The sequence below is a fragment of the Schistocerca cancellata genome, chromosome 3 (assembly GCF_023864275.1).
Source record: "Schistocerca cancellata isolate TAMUIC-IGC-003103 chromosome 3, iqSchCanc2.1, whole genome shotgun sequence".
Taxonomy (NCBI): Eukaryota; Metazoa; Arthropoda; class Insecta; order Orthoptera; family Acrididae; genus Schistocerca; species Schistocerca cancellata.
This window is the reverse complement of record NC_064628.1, coordinates 589,989,425-590,009,604: the sequence shown is the minus strand read 5'-3', so window position 1 is coordinate 590,009,604 and position 20,180 is coordinate 589,989,425. Positions and strand designations below refer to the sequence as shown.

The 20,180-nt window shown below is 43.5% G+C and overlaps 1 protein-coding gene across 1 annotated transcript in view; it reads right to left on the bottom strand.

Annotated features, from left to right (window-relative positions):
• The window catches only part of LOC126176443 (echinoderm microtubule-associated protein-like CG42247), a 349,669-nt gene that overhangs the window by 114,847 nt on the left and 214,642 nt on the right, over nt 1–20,180 (bottom strand). Inside the window, exons 8-10 of the mRNA XM_049923600.1 lie at nt 17,212–17,383; nt 12,277–12,372; nt 1,857–1,994 (exon numbers count right to left, since the gene is read on the bottom strand). Of these exons, the coding sequence (XP_049779557.1) occupies nt 1,857–1,994; nt 12,277–12,372; nt 17,212–17,383 (406 nt within the window). The remainder of the gene's footprint in view (nt 1–1,856; nt 1,995–12,276; nt 12,373–17,211; nt 17,384–20,180) is intronic.

The following is a 20,180-nucleotide window of genomic DNA, read 5'->3' as shown; positions in this document are numbered from 1 at the left end:
GTTGGACAAATATATTATACTAGAACTGACACGTGATTACATTTTCACGCAATTTGGGTGCATAGAACATGAGAAATCAGTACCCAGAACAACCACCTCTGGCCGTAATAACGGCCTTGATACGCCCGGGCACTGAGTCAAACAGAGCTTGGATGGCGTGTACAGGTACAGCTGCCCATGCAGCTTCAACGCGATACCACAGTTCATCAAGAGTAGTGACTGGCGTATTGTGACGAGCCAGTTGCTCGGCCACCATTGACCAGACGTTTTCAATTGGTGAGAGATCTGGAGAATGTGCAGGCTAGGGCAGCAGTCGAACATTTTCTGTATCCAGAAAGGCTCGTACAGGACTTGCAACATGAGGTCGTGCAGCATCCTGCTGAAATGTAGGGTTTCGCAGGGATCGAATGAAGGGTAGAGCCCCGGGTCGTAACACATCTGAAATTTAACGTCCACTGTTCAAAGTGCCGTCATTGCGAACAAGAGGTGACCGAGACGTGTAAGCAGTGGCACCCCATACCATCACGCCGGGTGATACGCCAGTATGGCGATGACGAATACACGCTTCCAATGTGCGTTCACAGCGATGTCGCTAGAGAGGGATGCGACCATCATGATGCTATAAACATAACCTGGATTCACCCGAAAAAATGTTTTGCCATTCGTGCACCTAGGTTTGTCGTTGAGTACACCATCGCCCCTGTCTGTGATGCAACGTCAAGGGTAACCGCAGCCATGGCCTCCGAGCTGATAGTTCATGCTGCTGAAAACGTCGTCGAACTGTTCGTGCAGGTGGTTGTTGTCTTGCAAACGTCCCCATCTGTTGACTCAGGGATCGAGACGTGGCTGCACGATCCGTTACAGCCATGTGGATAAGGTGCCTGTCATCTCGACTGCTAGTGATACGAGGCCGTTGGTATCCAGCACGGCGTTCCGTAGTACCCTCCTGAACCCGCCAATTTTATATTCTGCTAACAGTCATTGGATCTCGATCAACGCGAGCAGCAATGTCGCGATACGATAAACCGCAGTAGTGATAGGCTACAATCCGACCTTTATCAAAGTCGGAAACGTGATGGTACGCATTTATCCTCCGTACACGAGGCATCACAACAACGTTTCACCAGGCAACGCCGGTCAACTGCTGTTTGTGTATGAGAAATCGATTGGAAATTTTCCTCATGTCAGCACGTTGCAGGTGTCACCACCGGCGCTAATCTTGTGTGAATGCTCTGAAAAGCTAATCATTTGCGTATCACTGTCGGTTAAATTTCGCGTCTGTAGCACGTTGTCTTCGTGATGTAGCAATTTTAATGGCCAGTAGTGTAGTACGAATTGAGGAATCAAATGGTTGAAATGGCTATGAGCACTATGGGACTTAACAGCTGCGGTCATCAGTCCCCTAGAACTTAGAACTACTTAAACCTAACTAACCTAAGGACAGCACACACATCCATGCCCGAGGCAGGATTCGAACCTGCGACCGTAGCGGTCACGCGATTCCAGACTGAAGCGCCTAGAACCGCAAGGCCACACCGGCCGGCAATTGAGGAACCCATAAATATACCACATCCAGCTACGTATCGCTCCCGGGTATCGCGAAGATAAGGTTAGACAATGTGGACTGCGCATAGAGAAATATAAGCAGTCATTTTTTGTTCACTGATTACGCGAATGGAACGAGAAAAATCGTAATATGTGCTATTGTGGTAAGTACCCTCTGGTACGTTCTTCACAATGGTTTGCACATTGTAGATATAGAAGCGGAGAAAGAGGTGCTATTCGCTACAAGGTACGTGCCTGTAATTCATTTGGTCATGAGCGTATGTCAATAAGGAGCACGTAAGTTGTGTTACCGGTTTGATGATGTCCGTCCGTTCGAAGAAACCATCCTTGCGGCGCGTCCAGAAGGTGAGGTGGCCCTTGCCGTGGGTGATCAGCAGGTTGTCGTCCAGCGGGTGGAACACCGCTCCCGTCAGGTCGTCTTGTAGCGTCTAAGGACAGTAACAAGCCTTGTGTAACGTATCAGCAAGCAAACAGGCTACTCAGTTAAGTTCTTTCACTGTTATAAACACAAGGAATTATTTAATTTCATCCATTACTGTCAGTGTTGCCTCAGTGACTGTATTGCTTTCGTATACAAAACAATGTCTTCTGTCACAACTTGTGATTTTGTTTGAGTGCACGAGGTATTTCTAGCCCTGAGGGCTCATCTTGCGGAGCTTGATCAGTCTACACCAGGTTTCAAACCTACGTTAATGCTGGTCCTGTTAAGACTACACAGGTATAAAGGGTAGTGAAATGAAAACGACACTGTTGTAAAAAAAGTAATCAAACACATTATTGTTCCAAAAGTAATTGTCATAACTGTTATTAAATTTATCCCTCAGTGAGAGAAGACCGTAAGTGGCTTCACGGAAAAATGTTTGCCATTGCCTACGAAACCATGATTGAAAACAGGGGCGCACCTCTGCGTCCGAAGCAAATAGGCGGCCATGAACGTCTTTCTTCAGATCTCCAAAACTTCGGAACTCACATGGGGGGTAATTGGGGCTGTGCGGAAGATGTGTAAGGGTTTCGCAGGGAAACTGCAGCAGCGTAGTCTAAACGACCTGCCAACAAAATGCCCGCCCACACGTTGCCAAGGTGGTTTTGAGTACGCTGTAGAACTTGCGCTGCGAAACCTTTACACACCATTAATTCGGTCCCAATCTCTCCCCATGCGATTTCCACATTTTTTGAAGAAAGAATAGGTGCACTCATGGCTACAATCATGGTTCCGTAGGCAACCGCAAACATTTTTCTATGAATTCATTGACAGTATTGGCTAATGGAAAACCTAAATGTGTTAACACTTATGGCTATTACTTTTGGAATAATAATCACCTTACTTACGCTCGGTTTCGTTTTACTGCCCCCTAATATAATTACAAAGTGGCACATTGCGGATACAAGTTTTAAAAACTAAGACAACACAAAAAATTATTTACTGTTCCAGAAGTGGTTACGTGGTTTTGAAGCACACTACGAGTAGACATATCTATGAACATCTGTACACTTTTCGTCATACAGCACATCTGTAAACATAGTTCAAAACAAGTCAAAGTACATGAAAACGTGAAGGTGCTACCTTTCTACATATACACAGGTGTTAGTACCTCAAGGAAGACACAAAGGTGTTACATTATTTATTAAACATAGATGCATTTTGTAAAGCAATAATTTTTATAAATAACAGATGTTATGTAATGATGGTACTATTAAGTATTCGTTTATTTAGGGAAAAAAGAAACTTTTAATATAGCTCAAAAACTGTGGCTGTTAAACTCTGGGTTCTAAAAGATCACGTTTTCCTCCATTATTTTCTGTATGGAGTGCAGTTAGGCTGTTGTGCATATCACTTAGTTTGTGTCTATTGAGTGATTATATTAGTAAACTTAATCCCGTATCTCTGTTGGTGGTCCAAATACCTAGTGTGTTCGGTTAATTAAGATTTCTACAGTAACTGGAGAGCACGAACCTCACTTATGTGTGTCAGAAATAGCCTGTGAGACCAATAACACGCCACGTCATTTTTATTAAACTTAGTTTTTTTTTTCAAACAACTTGTTTGACGTTTTGTTCTTCATGAAAATGTTAATCTTTAACTCTCATTTTCGACAATTTGCACTAATTTTAAATGATGTTTTGCTGCTGTTTAGCATACAATTATGTTATACGAACATTTTGGACTAGGTAAATCTACGACACGGAGTGGAACGCGAAATCAGACCCTTGCTTTGACTTGCAATCCTACATTCCGACATATGATCCTCCCTGGTCATGAATGTTCACGGTATCTTGTTCTAAATTCAGCTTATTATGGAATTTTGGATCGTAAAGGGAACCAGGTAAAAAATGAAACCAACGTTCGTGGAGCTAAATAATATCCACTGAGGGAGTTTTGCTATTTTGGAGCTAGGTCGGTGCAAGCAATTGAGGGAAGTCAGTAGACCTTCATCTGTCTTTTTCGATCAATGTATTTTTCAAGGGGAAACGTTCCATAATGTTCTCCAGTTTCCACAAATATTCTCGGGTGCTGACAAGTATTGCTGATTGCTCTCGAATGTTCTCGAAGGTTGTAGAATACAACTTGGAAATGTCACATATCACAGTGATCTGCACTCCGGCAAAATCTTCTTAACCGATGAGTTATGCAACCCAAAGAAACAGGAAAAACGTCGAAAATGTATCCGTTTGAAGAGATTTTGTGTAAACAAAGAGCAGTTGCGGACCGAACAATTTTAGCAACAAAGAATGACTTAGTTCAACAAACTGAAAGGGTACAGTACCACCCGACATTGAAAATAGGTACAACATACTTCATTATTTTTGTCAGAACAACACATTTTTTTGTAAAATAACTCAATTTCAATTAATACAGCGAAGCCGGATACCAGTGTGGGAAAGAATGACAATTTATTTATTTAATTGATCACATGTGCACTCCCACAAAGTAAATCCCTACGTCCAGTTTAGTGAGATCTTTTGAAATGAATGAATGTATGGTCGTCTGCTAACCACAGATAGTGAATGTGAATATATGATCATCTTTGAGTCGATCCTTTGGCCACCTTTGGTGGGACCAAAGAGATGAAATTTACCTGAGCTTTGAGCGCCTGAAATGTGGCTGACCAATAGGGTAGTAAGGTGCTCCCCCACTTCGACAGAGGTGTGAGAGGACCTCGAGAACGGCCATGTTTCAGCACTCTGCCGCTGGATCTTGTGCTGTTAACACCTGTTTTAGTTGTGCTCCGTAATGACGAAAGAGTGGAGACATGGTATGCATGTGGAATATTTAAGAGTAGTTTGAAATAATAATTTCTCTATTACAGGAACTTTTGTGGGGAGAATTAAATGTCAGGCAGGTAATATTAATGGGATTATAGTAATCTTCGGAAGTGACCAATGGTCACAATGAAACCACGTGTAGCAAAAGTTGAAATACTTCCGTGTGCTTAAGTTAAGCTGAATTACTAGCGTGTGTACAATAAGTTGAAATATTTAAGAAATAGCGTGTGTACCATAAGTTGAAATATTTAAGAAATGGCGTGTGCAGGACTTGAAATTAGAGACGAGTACTTCCACGTGGTGAGTACTGTGTGAGTCTCAATCTGTGTATGAGACAAAGGATAAAGAGAAGTACTCGTCCATGGTATCAGTTGAGGACTCGCGTGTGTGATGAATATGTTGTTAATATTACCTTGCGTGATATAATTCCGTGTGACGCTCAATTCAAACTCTGAGAGAGAAGCAAGGTGAGTCGGCTGTCTATCCAGCAACGCCACATGGCTTGCATTGCACAGGAAGACGTGCATATATCTCCAGAGTTCATAGTAGGAAAGTAGAATTACCAAGTGGGGCAGTGTCATGTGAAACTGGGATAAATATTAATTGAAGTGGGAAAGCTGAAAGTGATAGTGTTCTGACTATTTAGTGTTTTATATTTTTTATTACAGTGTGATGTATGTCATGTAATTTGGGTATGTGTGGTTTGCATGGGAGAGTAGCAAGGTAGTTTCAAAAGATTAGTGGGTTATGCTTGTTCCTTCTGTACCACTCGGTCTGGAGGAAAGTTTCGTGATGATGATTGTGAGAGTCGAAGGGTGAGAAATAATAAAAGATCCACCATCCTATCCAGAAAGTGCACTGTAGCGTTAAATAGTTACGAGACCATAATATAGAGATTCACCAACGTAAAGTCATGCCCACTGGGCGGAATTTCTGATGTGTTATTGTTGTAGGTTATAGAATTTGTGTGTTTAGGTTAGAGAATTTATTGGAATAAATAAGATAGTGAAAAGAAAAAGATTGGTGGACTTTTCCATTGAATTGTATGTTGCCATAATGTCCCGAATTTGTGATGTGTGTGCCATTCATATTCAGTGCGGTGGCCACGTGTAGACAAAAGCCGTTAAATAAAAGACATAAAGAAAATGTGGTATTGCCAGTGAGTGGTGTACAGTCAGAGTTCTGTAAATTACTGATAGTCAGATGCATGTTTCCGTTGCGTATTATTCATGCAGGAGGATAATTTGTAACTTAATTGTGAGTACGAGAGTTCATGTTACTTGATAAATAAGAATGAATCCACTCGCTCGGCAGACCACTCATCTTGCAGGCCTGACTGCTTGATGCCACAGTATGAGCAAGGCATGTGGGTGCCTCTCATAATTTCGACCCTGCCAGGATATTTTTTGCCAGGATATTTTGCTGTTAGGGTTTGCTGTTAAGATTCTTTTTTGATGGAATAGCGCTAAGAAGTAAATTTTTTTTTGTTTGCAATTTCTTTCTGGATTGGTGAGGATCTTTTATTTTTTTATGTACTTAATTGCTATATCGTCCTAGGCTGGAAGATCGTGGTATAATTTTTTTTGCGTAATGTCCGTAGTAACTAGGTTGCAGTCGAAAAGTGTAGCCACCATGGAGAATAGCGATTCTGGGGTGAACGTAGCAGTGCAGCAGGAAGTAGCTGTTGACCATCGGTTAATGAGCGGGGACGGCAAACACTCGGAAGGGGCTGAATTGTTCAGTGGACCGCGGCAAGGTGATCCTTTGAGCGGCGGGCTTTGTTCACAATCAGGGGCTTTTCCCGACGATGCGGGCGAGCCGGGACTAGGTCAGGTATGCAGTGAAAGTGCAGCTACCCTTAGGGAAGCTACGGTTTCACAGGCGAACGAGGTGAGCGCGTCGAAAGTAGCAAATGACAATGTGCTACTGCAGTTTTTACAGAAGATGGATAAAGATGATAAGGAAAGATGGGAAGCGATGGATAGGGAGGCTAAGGAGAGAGATAGGGAGACTAAGGAGAGAGATAGGGAGTTTAAGGAAATATTGGACGCGATGCATAGAGATAATAAGGAAAGATGGGAAGCGATGGATAAAGGTAGTAAGGAAAGTATGGAGGCGTTGGATAAGGGAAATAAAGAGGCAATGAGGAAGCTAGACTCAGTTATTGATGAGCGTCTGCCCGCAGTTAATAATTGGTTAGATGAGGGGGAGAAGAATCTGGGTGTGTTGAAGCAAGTATGTGACGCCGTGAAAGAAAAAGCTAATAATTTGGAGGTACAAGTATTTTGCAATAGAGAGTGATACTACTGAGCGTAGGGACGTGCTGCCGGATGAGCGAATCAAAGAGGTAGTGGTCAGAATGCATACGATTAGTGCAGATGTAGAAAAGCTCAGGTAAATTTCATCTCTTTGGTCCCACCAAAGGTGGCCAAAGGATCGACTCAAAGATGATCATATATTCACATTCACTATCTGTGGTTAGCAGACGACCATACATTCATTCATTTCAAAAGATCTCACCAAACTGGACGTAGGGATTTACTTTGTGGGAGTGCACATGTGATCAATTAAATAAATAAATTGTCATTCTTTCCCACACTGGTATCCGGCTTCGCTGTATTAATTGAAATTGAGTTATTTTACAAAAAAAATGTGTCGTTCTGACAAAAATAATGAAGTATGTTGTACCTATTTTCAATGTCGGGTGGTACTGTACCCTTTCAAAACAAGTAGGCGAATACGTAATATGATACGAGAGGAAGAAAAAAAAATTGAATCAGGATGAAAGCGTGAACTTCCTAACAGAATCTCTAAATTCCCTCCATATTTCCGATATCCCCTTGAAATAAGCTTCTAAACCACGTCATAGAAGCGGAAGTATTAAATGGACAAGAAAACTACGAATTCCACGCAGTTCAATCGACTAGCATTCAGCTTTGAAAGACTCGAGTTTCCAGTACGATTAGATTACGATCAATGAGGCGCAAGGGCAGGAATTCTAGTGTTGCGGAGTAAATTTAAAAGAATTGTGTTTCCCGTACAGACAACTACATGTAGCGTCTTCGCGTGTTGGACAACCACAAATCTTACTCATCATTGCACCGAAAGCAATACGCCAAATACATGTAGTTTATAAGAATATACTGCGAGTACGTTAGATGCTGTACAAATGAGATTATTAATTCACATTTTTTCCAGTTGAGAACACAAATTGAAAACTATGACCAAGCGAAGCGGAGTCGTTTTTAGCTAGTGCTAAATATTTGTTTACACCGCTTAACCAAAGGTAATAGGGAGAAAAAACACAGAAGATTTCTGTTCAGTTCTGTCCTGATGCACCATACACAGTACAAGGGAGAGGAAGTCTCCCATTGTGTGGCAGAAGTGAAGGAGGAAGATAATGTGGAAGTCATCCAGTAATAGGATCAGAATTCGACAGAGTACAAAATGATCTAAGCTCAAATTAATCTGCAGTAGTCGCTGACATACTGTCAGAGTTACTGAAGTCTGTACAAGGTGTGGAAGCACACCTCGATCAAAATAACGAAATGATTGACTGTTGACTATGGGAGAGGGCGACGTTGTTGGTTCACGTTTATCTGTGCACACAACATGGCTGCGACAGCAACAGATTGGCGTTTTTGTTCTGGACACATTCACACGCTGCCCACTAACATGTAGTACTGTGTTTGATTGAAATTTTCATAATAGACTTTCCAATTTTCTGCACACTCTCGTTAGGAAATTCTGTCGCTGTCGTCATTGGCTACTGTCAGGTAGCATGACTGCTGATGTGCTGCTGATACGCCATTTATACCCTAGTTGCCGGGATCGCCATGTATAACTGAAAAAGTTTTGTTTCAAGTGATTCTGTTTGGGATATATTTTATAAGTTGGTATCACTGCTGGTTTCTAGTATCTGTAAACAATCATCTTAATTTTTGTTCGGTTTTGCTCTGGTTGGTGTAGGTATGTCTTTTGAGTGCAGTGAGACATGTTTCAGTGATGGAGTCATAGTTTCATTTGAAATATTGACAAAATTGGCAATAAAATGTGATTCTAGTATGGAAGATCAGTTGCTTGCCTGAAATAGACTACGGTTGTTGGAAGCTAAAACATTCGCTCCTCAAGTCATCATAGAAACAATAAGTGCTGAAAGGAACGCGAAGAAGAAACTTAAAGATGAAGAATTGCAGCGCATTGAAGACTGTGCTTCTACAATGTTCTGAGGCACAATTTAATATGACTCATATACTCTGTTTCAATTTCCCACGAGTTGCATTTTTCAGAATTTTGGTGGACATATCTCGTTCGATGACGATCAGATAGACTTTAGGAAATGCAACGGCACCAGAGAGGCTGTTCTGATATTACGACTGATGATGAAGAAAGACTGAAGGAAAAAAAAGACACATTGATAGAATTTGTCGATGTGGGAAAAGCGTTCGATGATGTCTTATGGTGCAAGATTTTCGAAATTCTGAAAAAAATATGGATAAGCTACAGGGAAAGACGGGTAGTATACAACATGTACAAGAGCCAAGAGGAAAGAATAAGAGTGGAAGAACAAGAACGAAGTGCTCGGATTAAATAGATTCTAAGACAGGGAGGGTACAGGTGAGTGGAATATACGCTTGGTGCTGAAAGGAGCGTCAGACGGGGTACACAAGGTGTTTCAAAGTCTTTGCCTCAAACGTCTAGATGTGGCAGATCACTTCATTGTGAACAACTTTTTTTTTTAGAGACAAAATGTTCAGGGTGACACTTCCGGTGACGCTAGGTGTCCGTTAGTATTTACTAATACTGGAGCGACGAAACTTCACCAAACTACCAGATCCTACTAACCAGGCATGCTGCATACTAAGCATTCCAGTAAATCGATCGATTTTGAACAAGAAAAGCACAAGGATGAATGTCTCTAATCACAGAAACATATTTTAGAAGAGAATCAGGAACTTTAATTTTCCTCTGTCCCACATCCCACCCTCATTCCTATTTTATTATTCTCCCTCTCCTTTTTTTCTTCGATCTCTTTATATTAAATTAAATTCTAGGATTAGTTACGTAGTGTAACGTGATGTTGGGTTCGTGGCTGTACACTAAACTGCACAACGTAAGATAATTAAAATGCCACTTTTTTGAAGCCTAATCATTTTCTCCCATTGCGAGAAAGAAATTCGAAATTTGGCTCGAACGTTCTACCACCTTCCTGTGTAATGATGCAAATATTGTCGCCCTACTATGTAACCCTCGCGCTAGGAAACGCTACAATCAGCAAGGTGTCGAGACATGTAAAAAAACAGAAGCGATGCAAAAAAGACTCAGGAGGTGTTACAAAGGGCGAGAATGAAACCACCGCTGCCCTTGGTAAATTCATTTCCACACATTTCGTGGTCGAAAACGAAGAGTTCGCTGTGTGATGTGCAACAGGACGACGTTCTTGACAATCCTTGAGACTGATGACATCTCCCTCCCCCCTCCCCCTTCCCCCCCTTGAGTGATGCAACCATTCTGCAAGGACATCCTCACCGAGAGCGATCCCACCTCCTCACCGAGAGCGATCCCACCTGACCGTAAGTTTTTGCTTTCGTATAAAGGATGGAACTGATAGGACCATTCACATTATTCGACGAAATTTGAACATGACTCGCTTTCATGTGGAGTCATAAAAGAAGAAATTTATGAATTTATTGTGGACCTTAATAATAATAATAATAATAATAATAATAATAACAATAATAATTGTGAAAATGGCCAGCAGTAGCTTCTAGTGTGCAAGTGATACTTACAATAGCAATTAAGAAATAGAAAATTAAAGAAAGATCGAGGCATGCTATCATTATTGTCGACTACAGGATGCAGATATACAACCTCACAATTAGGTCAGATCAGTGTAGGGGACGTCAAACCCAGAAAAATTTTCAAACAAACACAGATCGGAAAATCACCATTGTTGAGAAACGGGTATAAAACCACAGAAATATATGCGAAGAGCGTGCAGAAGTTTGTCTGGTAACCGAACATGTTTGGGTGTACAGTTTGACAGTGTAGTTTGTTATTTAACCAAATTATTGATATTACTACAATTTTAGCGTAGCGTATTTACTAGTCAAGCTTTATCCAGTGAACATCACAGAAAATTGACATCTAACGCAACCACTGTGGACAAGAATTAAAATTTAATCTATTTCTGAGAATTCAGCTGAAAACATTATGTTAACTTAATGCAGTTAGCTCTCAAGCATAACAGTAACGTCTAGGGCCAAGCGTATACTTCCGCACGATTATTGCTGAATGGCTGCCGTTTTATCGCCGTAGCTCCACAAAGGTACATTTTCGTCCTCACTCTGACATTTTTGGTAGTTGTTTTCCCCCCACGGTAAATGGTTAGCTGTTGTCTTACGACGATCTAACAAGATGAAAATCGAAACTTCCTATCAGAATAAAACTGTGTGCCGGACCGAGACTCGAACTCGGGACCTTCGCCTTCCGCGAGCAAGTGCTCTACCAACTGAGCCACCCAAGCACGCCCCACGCTCCGTACTCACAGTTTTACTTCTGCCAGTACCTCGTTTCCTACCGTCCAAACTTCACAGAAGTTCTCCTGCGAAACTTGCGGGACTACAACTGCTGGAAGAAAGGATACTGCGGAGACATGGCTTAACCACAGCCTGGAGTATGTTTCCAGAATGAGATTTTCACTCAGCAGCGGAGTGTGCGCTGATTTTGAAACTTCCTGTCAGATTAAAACTGTGTGCCGGACCGAGACTCGAACTCGGGACCTTTGCCTTTCGCGGGCAAGTGCTCTACCAACTGAGCTACCCAAGCACGACTCACGACCCGTCCTCACAGCTTCAACTGCGCCAGTACCCCGTCTCCTACCTTCCAATCTTCACAGACGTTCTCCTTCGAAACTTGCAGGACTAGCACTACTGGAAGAAAGGATATTGCAGAGACGTTGCTTAGCCACAGCCTGGGGGATGCTTCCAGAATGAAATTTTCACTCTGCTGCGGAGTGTGTGCGGAATTGAAGCTTTGAGGACGGGTCGTGAGTCGTGCTTGGGTAGCTCAGTTGGTAGAGCACTTGCTCGCGCAAGGCAAAGGTCCCGAGTTCGAGTCTCGGTCCGGCACACGGTTTTAATCTGCCAGGAATTTTCAAAATCAGCGCACACTCCACTGCAGAGTGAAAATTTCGTTCTGGAAGGTGTAAATCGGTTAACACGATAAATAAATACCAAACAACTTCTGCAGTTCGTTTACATTGGTATACACAAATTAAGCTACTTTCAGAGTAGAGAGGAACTGGAGTGCTGCATCTGACACCTGTGATCGTGGTGGCCGCTGTTAGTGGAGCCCACGATGTGGAAACTAGGTAGCGAATGTCGTCAGAAGCGTGCAACACGAGACACTTGGTGCAGTAAGCGAGCAGCGCACGTCGGTACTTACGGCGACTTTGCCGAGCAGGTGCCCCCACTGCCACTGCCACACGGAGAGGATGCGCTCGCGGCCGCCGTCCACCGCCAGGACGTAGCTGCCGCCGTTCTTCGCCGTCCGGGGGAAAGACTGAGATCACACATCACTCGCCACTACCCGCTCTGGCTGCCAAGCGGGGAACTAGCGGCGCAGTCGCAGCCGAAGCAGTCTGCTGCTCAGCACTAACGCTACATAATAGCTAAGCACTCTGGACAAAACGGCAAAACCGTGCAACACAGCCTCTACTCTTAATAACAGCCCCAGTTCGGCGAGGAAGGCAGTTCATAAGTTTCTCCCAACGATTATCAGATCCAGTACTCGTAAACTACACGTGAACTCCGTCCACAGGCCTTGGTTGGCCCATCCGTGTCATCATGCCGCCGTGTCATACTCCTCCATTAGCGGCATTGAATGCGGTGTGGAGGGTCAACGCACCACTATACCCGCGGTCGTTAGTTTTCGTGACCTGCAGCCGCTACCAGTCGGCCAAGTAACTCCCTAACTGGCTTCAGGAGGCTGAGTGCACCCCGTTCCATTCGTCTCACTACGGAAAGAATACTTACAAGGGAACCTCCCCATCGCAACGCTCTCAGATTTAGTTATAAGTTGGCACAGTGGATAGGCCTTGAAAAACTGAACACAGATCAGTCGAGAAACTAGGAAGAAGATGTGTGGAACTACGAAAAAAATAAGCAAAATATACAAACTGAGTAGTCCATGCGCAAGATAGGCAACATCAAGGAAAGTGTGTGCTCAGGAGCGCCGTGGTCCCGTGATTAGCGTGAGCAGCTGCGGAACGAGAGGTCTTTATTTTGGCAATGAACGAACGGACAGATCATAAATTTGCGAAAATAAAGAAAGTAAGCTTTTCACACGAGGGAAGACTAGAACCAAGGACTTCTCGCTCCGCAGCTGCTCACGCTAATCACGGGACCACGGCGCTCCTGAGTTCACACTATCCTTGATGTTGCCTATCTTGCGCATGGACTACTCAGTTTGTATATTTTGCTTATTTTTTTCATTGTTTCCACAAAACTTCTTCCTGTTTTCTCGATTGATCTGTGTCCAGTTTTTCAAGACCTATCCACTGTGCCAACTTATAACTAAATCTGAGGGGGGTGCGATGGGGAGGTTCCCTTGTTAGTAGTACCAGGAATCGGACTGGGGCTTCCGAATGGCAATCAGCTGCCCTGATAACTCAGTTACGGAGGCGGAGTGACTAGATTCAGTAGAGCTGCCAAACTGCGGGAATGCTGATCGCTACTTTTCACTCGCTGTTCCAAATAGTCCCGCATGTTTCTATGAGATCAAGACTGGATCATTTAGTGGGTTAATGCGACACGATTTCCGAATATTAGTCAAACCACAAACGTATGCGTGCAATGAACATAGTGACCTTAGAATGCGGGAGTGTCCACGGTATACTCAACACGAACGTGTAGAAGAAAGAGCAGCATTGGGTCACCAACACTCTTGAAACAAACATCCCGGTTTACGTTCATGGTTACTAGGATGAGCAAGCCCAAGTCATGGTACGAAAAACATTTCCAAAATATCGAAAATCCAGCTCCGGCGGAACTACATCGTTCATACTGCAGGTTACATGTCTCGCTAGGCTGTCAATGCACTCGAGGCCTTGAATCACTTGAAAAGAAGCCAAGTAGCGATTCGACATGCCCCCAGACAGCTATTGTCCTCTTTATGTTATTTGGCCCACAGAAGGCTTGCAAGTTTATGTGCCGCTGTCAGCATTGGCCTTTTGTGTGCTACCCGCTTCGAAACGTGCATTACATGTAATTCACTTCTCAATTTTTACTCGGAAACTAGCTGAGATGGACGTGCATCAACTGACATTACCAAATATTGCGTCCGCCTCCGGTAGCTGAGTGGTCAGCACAACAGAATGTCAATACTAATGGCCCGGGTTCGATTCCCGGCTGGGTTGGAGATTTTCTCCGCTCAGGGACTGGGTGTCGTGTTGTTATAACCATCACCATTTCATCCCCATCGGCGCGCAAGTCGCCGAAGTGGCGTCAAATCGAAAGACTTGCACTCGGCGAACGGTCTACCCGACGGGAGGCCCTAGTCACACGACATTTACATTTTTTTTTTACCAGTTATGTTTGGTTTGAATCCGGTTGTCAATGACAAGATAACACACTCGTCTAAAGTTCTTGTAGGGTAGTATTACGCCGTGTTATTTGTCTGTAAGTGGTGCACCATTCCCCGTTGACATACTGGACAGTCGACGTTGATATAAATCTAGCAATCTTAATTCACGCTATGGTCATGGGAACTCTAAAATACGATAGCTGCCATTATGTTCACGTCTCCACAGTAACACGTTACTGTACGTATCCATACAACTGACTGGCACACACACATTACTTCACTTATTTTATTTGCGTCAGTGGCTGTGGGTCAGATGTCCGCCTGGAACCAGTTTTAACACCGTGTACAACGCTCCTGAGGGACCAGTGTGGTCTTTTAAGAGATGACTAACATTTTCTCCAATAAGCCTATAACAGTCATTCCAAGCAGGTTTAATGACAGTAAAATATTTTCTTTAATACAGCTGGGCAGAGCTAATATTTTTTTCTTATTACATACAAAAACATGTAAAACGTTGTTCATAATTTTTATTTATACTGAAGAAACATTTTATATAATTATACTGCTCTGTGACACACTGGAAGCCCTGGAACCACTGTCCCGTAACATGCCAGTAGAAGAACCCAGAAAAAATGGCACAGTTCATTTATAAGGTTTGTGGAAGCGTACGGCAACACTGGACCATCGTATGACAGTGGCGACGTAGTTTAGGCTCTTCCAGTGTGGTCAACGAGTCTGAATGACGAAGAACTAATTAGCAGAAACTATCGTAAGGGAAGTGAAGAACACGGTGTTCGATGACCAGCGTATCACAATCAAGGAAAAAGATTAAAATCAGTCATGGATCACTTTTCGGCATCTTGGACGACATTTTGAAGGTCGCTGACTGCCCATATACGACGAAAAGGTCCCCCCGATCCGAGGCAGCAGCTTAAATGTTCGAATGAAGTTATTCCGTTTTAGACTGTGAAAGTATTATTTACTGCGACTGCAGTTTCGACAAATGGTCATTGTCAAGCATTCAGAAAGGAATCAATCACCAGATAAAGTACATTATGATTAAAAAATTAATAAACACTTAAAACCGAAATTTCGAAGCTACCTTCGTGGGATATTGGGACCTATACAACATAAACATGTGCTGGAACATATTATCCAGCAGTGTAAAACCAGATACACGTAATGGAGTAAGTTTACCCATTGTTCTGTACACCATACGAGCACACATGAAAAAGCTGATGACATAATGGCAAACAGCTAACACAATAGTAAAACCAGCTTCCACTATAAACAGTAAAGTAAAAAAAAATTGTAGCTGTCTTGATGGATGGATCAAAATGGCGTCATTTTATAGTGAAAGCTGTTGTAGCTTCGAATTTTCCGATTCGAACGTTTGTTAGTTTTTTTAGCCATAGTCTATGTTCAGAACAAAATTTTCTCCCTGCATCAGAGTGTGCGCTGATTGGAAACTTCCGAGCAGGTTAACACCGTAAGCCAGACCGAGACTCGAACTCAGACGCTTGCCTTTCACGGGTGAGTGCTCCCCCGACTGAGCAACCCAAGCACGACTCAGTACATGGCCTCGCAGCTTTACTTCCGTAGTACCTCATTTCCTACCTTCCAGACTTCACCATAGATCTCCTCCGATACTTACAGGAATAGTACATCTGGAAGAAAGGATTTTACGGAGACATTACTTAGGCCTAGCCTACGGGCGTTTCTAGAATGAAATTTTCACTCTGCAGCAGAGTGTGCGCTGATGTAAAATTCATGGCAGGTTAAAACTGTGACCTAGACTCGAACTCGGGATATTTGTCTTTCGCGGTGAACTATTCTACCGACTGAACCACCCAAGCACTAGTCATATCTAGTCCTTCCGAGGCTGTGGCTAAGCCATGCCTCCACAGTATCCTTTCTTCAGGAGTAGGAGGTTCTCAGGTGAATTTCTGTGAAATTTGGAAGGTAGGAGATGAGTCACTGATGGAGGCAGAGTCCGCCCGCGAAAAGCCACAGGTTCAGAATTCGAGTTTCGGTCTGGCACACAGGTTTAACATGCCAGGAAGTTTCACAGTGTATTTTATTTGGTGAATGGTTCCTTACAGAATGCTGGACAATACTGAGTGGCAGCCGTTAGCAGAATGATGACATGATTTTCGAGGTGGAACGTTTCGTGAGCAGTCGAAATGTAGACTTCTGGAATCTAAGTCACCATCAAGTCTCCCATCCCTGGGAAAAATTTGTGGCTTTGAAGGATGAACTTGCGGTAAGGATTAAGACCACCACCAGGATTTTTGCTCGCGGCTTCTGTTCCGAGGTGATAATTAAAACTTTATGACTACCCCTCAAATGTGGAGAAATGATGAAATAGTAATTTTTATTGATCTGCAATTCCTTTGTCTACATTTACATGTCTTCTCACTGAGCAACAATCTGATGTTTTGAACACCTGTCGTTCGATTAACGTGCTGTTAACAATCTACACTAAGGCTTATGGCCATACATACAGCCCGTACCCCCCCCCCCCCCTTACCGCATCGCCACACATGTTCTCCAACGCATAGAAACCAAGCAGCGTGGTGGTGTGTGGCTTGTGAAGGGCACTGCTGCTGCTGCTGCTGCTGCTGCTGCTGTGGAACCACACTGTACTAGAATGAGATTTTCACTCTGCAGCGGAGTGTGCGCTGATATGAAACTTCCTGGCAGATTAAAACTGTGTGCCGAGTCCGAGTCTCGGTCCGGCACACAGCTTTAATCTGCCAGGAAGTTTCACACTGTACTATTCTAAGCTATACTCACGAGCTGCGAGAAGGCGACGGCGGAAGCGGCCACCTCGAGTTCGCCCATGCCGAACACGTAGAGCGTCAGCAGCGTCTCGGTGCTCCAGATGCGGATGTGCGCCTGCGTCTTGCGGCTGCGGCCCGCGCGCTGCCCGGACGCCACCATCTCGCGGGACGGGTGCAGGTCCATGCTGGACACACGGGGAGTAAGGCACACGACTGGTGGTCAAGTAAACAAAGAACGGACGTGCAGTGCATAGGGTGTCCCAGGAGAGTGGTCAGTATTCGCTGACGTAACGGCAACATTATTTGAAGCAAGAAACATTGTATGTATACAGGGTGGTCCATTGATAGTGACCGGGCCAAATCTCTCGCGAAATAAGCATCAAACGAAAAAACTACAAACAACGAAACTCGTCTAGCTTGAAGGGGGAAACCAGATGGCGCTATGGTTGGCTCGGAAGATGGTGCTGCCATAAGTCAAACCGATAACTGCGTTTCTTTTAAATAGGACCCCCCATTTTTATTACATATTCGTGTAGTACGCAAATAAATATGAATGTTTTAGTTGGATCACTTTTTTCGCTTTGTGATAGATGGCGCTGTAATAGTCACAAACGTATAAGTACGTGGTATCACGTAACATTCCGCCAGTGCGGACGGTATTTGCTTCGTGATACATTACCCGTGTTAAAATGGACGTTTACCAATTGCAGAAAAGGTCGATATCGTGTTGATGTATGGCTATTGTGATCAAAATGCCCAACGGGCGTGTGCTATGTATGCTGCTCGGTATCCTGGACGACATCATCCAAGTGTCCGAACCGTTCGCCGGAATAGTTATGTTATTTAAGAAAACAGGAAGTGTTCAGCCACATGTGAAACGTCAACCACGACCTGCGACAAATGATGATGGCCAAGTAGGTGTTTTAGCTGCTGTCGCGGCTAATCCGCACATCAGTAGCAGACAAATTGCGCGAGAATCGGGAATCTCAAAACCGTCGGTGTTGAGAATGCTACATCAACATTGATTGCATCAGTACCATATTTCTATGCACCAGGAATTGCATGGCGACGACTTTAAACGTCGTGTACAGTTCTGCCACTGGGCACAAGAAAAATTACGGGGCCATGACAGATTTTTTGCACGCGTTCTATTTAGCGACGAAGCGTCATTCACGTAAACCGGCATAATATGCACTATTGGGCAACGGAAAAACCACGATGGCTTTTACAAGTGGAACATCAGCGACCTTGGCGGGTTAAGGTATGGTGCGGCATTATGGGAGGAAGGATAACTGGCCCCCATTTTATCGATGGCAATCTAAATGGTGCAATGTATGCTGATTTCCTACGTAATGTTCTACCGATGTTACTACAAGATGTTTCACTGCATGAGAGAATAGCGATGTACTTCCAACATGATGGATGTCCGGCACATAGTTCGCGTGCGGTTGAAGTGATATTGAATAGCCTATTTCATGACAGGTGGATTGGTTGTCGAAGCACCATACCATGGCCTGCACGTTCACCGGATCTGACGTTCCCGGATTTCTTTCTGTGGGGAAAGTTGAAGGATATTTGCTATCGTGATCCACCGACAACAACTAACAACATGCGTCAGCTCATTGTCAATGCTTGTGCGAACATGATGGAAGGCGAACTACTCACTGTTGAGAGGAATGTCGTTACACGTGTTGCCAAATGTACTGAGGTTGAAGGACATCATTTTGAGCATTTATTGCATTACTGTGGTATTTACAGGTAATCACGCTGTAACAGCTTGCGTTCTCAGAAATGATAAGTTCACAGAGGTACATGTATCACATTGGAACAACCGAAATAAAATGTTCAAACGTACCTAAGTTCTGTATTTTAATTTAAAAAACCTACCTGTTACCAACTGTTCGTCTAAAATTGTGAGCCATATGTTTGTGACTATCACAAAGCGAAAAAAGTGGTCCAACTAAAACATTCATATTTCTTTACGTACTACACGAATATGTAATAAAAATGGTGGTTCTTATTTTAAAAAAATGCAGTTGATATCCATTTGACCTATGGCAGCGCCATCTAGCGGGCCAACCGTAGCGCCATCTCGTTTCCCCCTTCAAGCAAGACAAGTTTCGTTCTTTGTAGTTTTTTCGTTTGATGTTAATTTCGTGAGATATTTGGCTCGGTCACGATCAATGGACCACCCTGTATATGCCCTATTTCGCAGGATTTTTGAGGCAGAAAACATTTAATGTTCATTTGTTTTTGGGTTAGTGGCCTGTCCGTTTGTGTCTTACCAACCCATCGTCTTTGACATTTTATTCTAGCTAAATGTATCTCCTTGGTTTCAACCTCTTTGCTCGGGATGTCTTTCTGCAATTAAAGCAGCCCGTTGAATTCACGCTTGTCAAATGGCTCTGAGCACTTGGAACTCAACTGCTGTGGTCATAAGTCCCCTAGAACTTAGAACTACTTAAACCTAACTAACCTAAGGACATCACACACATCCATGCCCGAGGCAGGAATCGAACCTGCGACCGTAGCGGTCGTGCGGTTCCAGACTGTAGCGCCTTTAACCGCTCGGCCAATTCACGCTTGTCCATGGTGTGTTTATTCTTAAGCAGTGTGAGGAATTGAGAGTGTATCAGAGAGAAGCATCGGTTAATGTGTTTGGGCACGTACTGGTTAAACACATGTTCTTCCATAAGTACATAAATCCACTGAAGTTGGCGGTGGGATATTCGAACGTTTGTTGTGAACTATAAACGGCTGGTAATGTTCGACAATAATGTACAGAAAATGGAAAATAAAATTGAGGCTCTGTTAGATGACAGTCAGTTTGGCTTTAGGAAAAGTAAAGACACCAAAGAGACAGTTCGGACTTTGCGGTTGATAATGAAAACAAGACTGAAGAAAAACCAAGACACGTTCATAGGATCTGTCGACCTGGGAAAAGCGTTCGACTACGTAAAATGGTGGAAGATGTTCGAAATT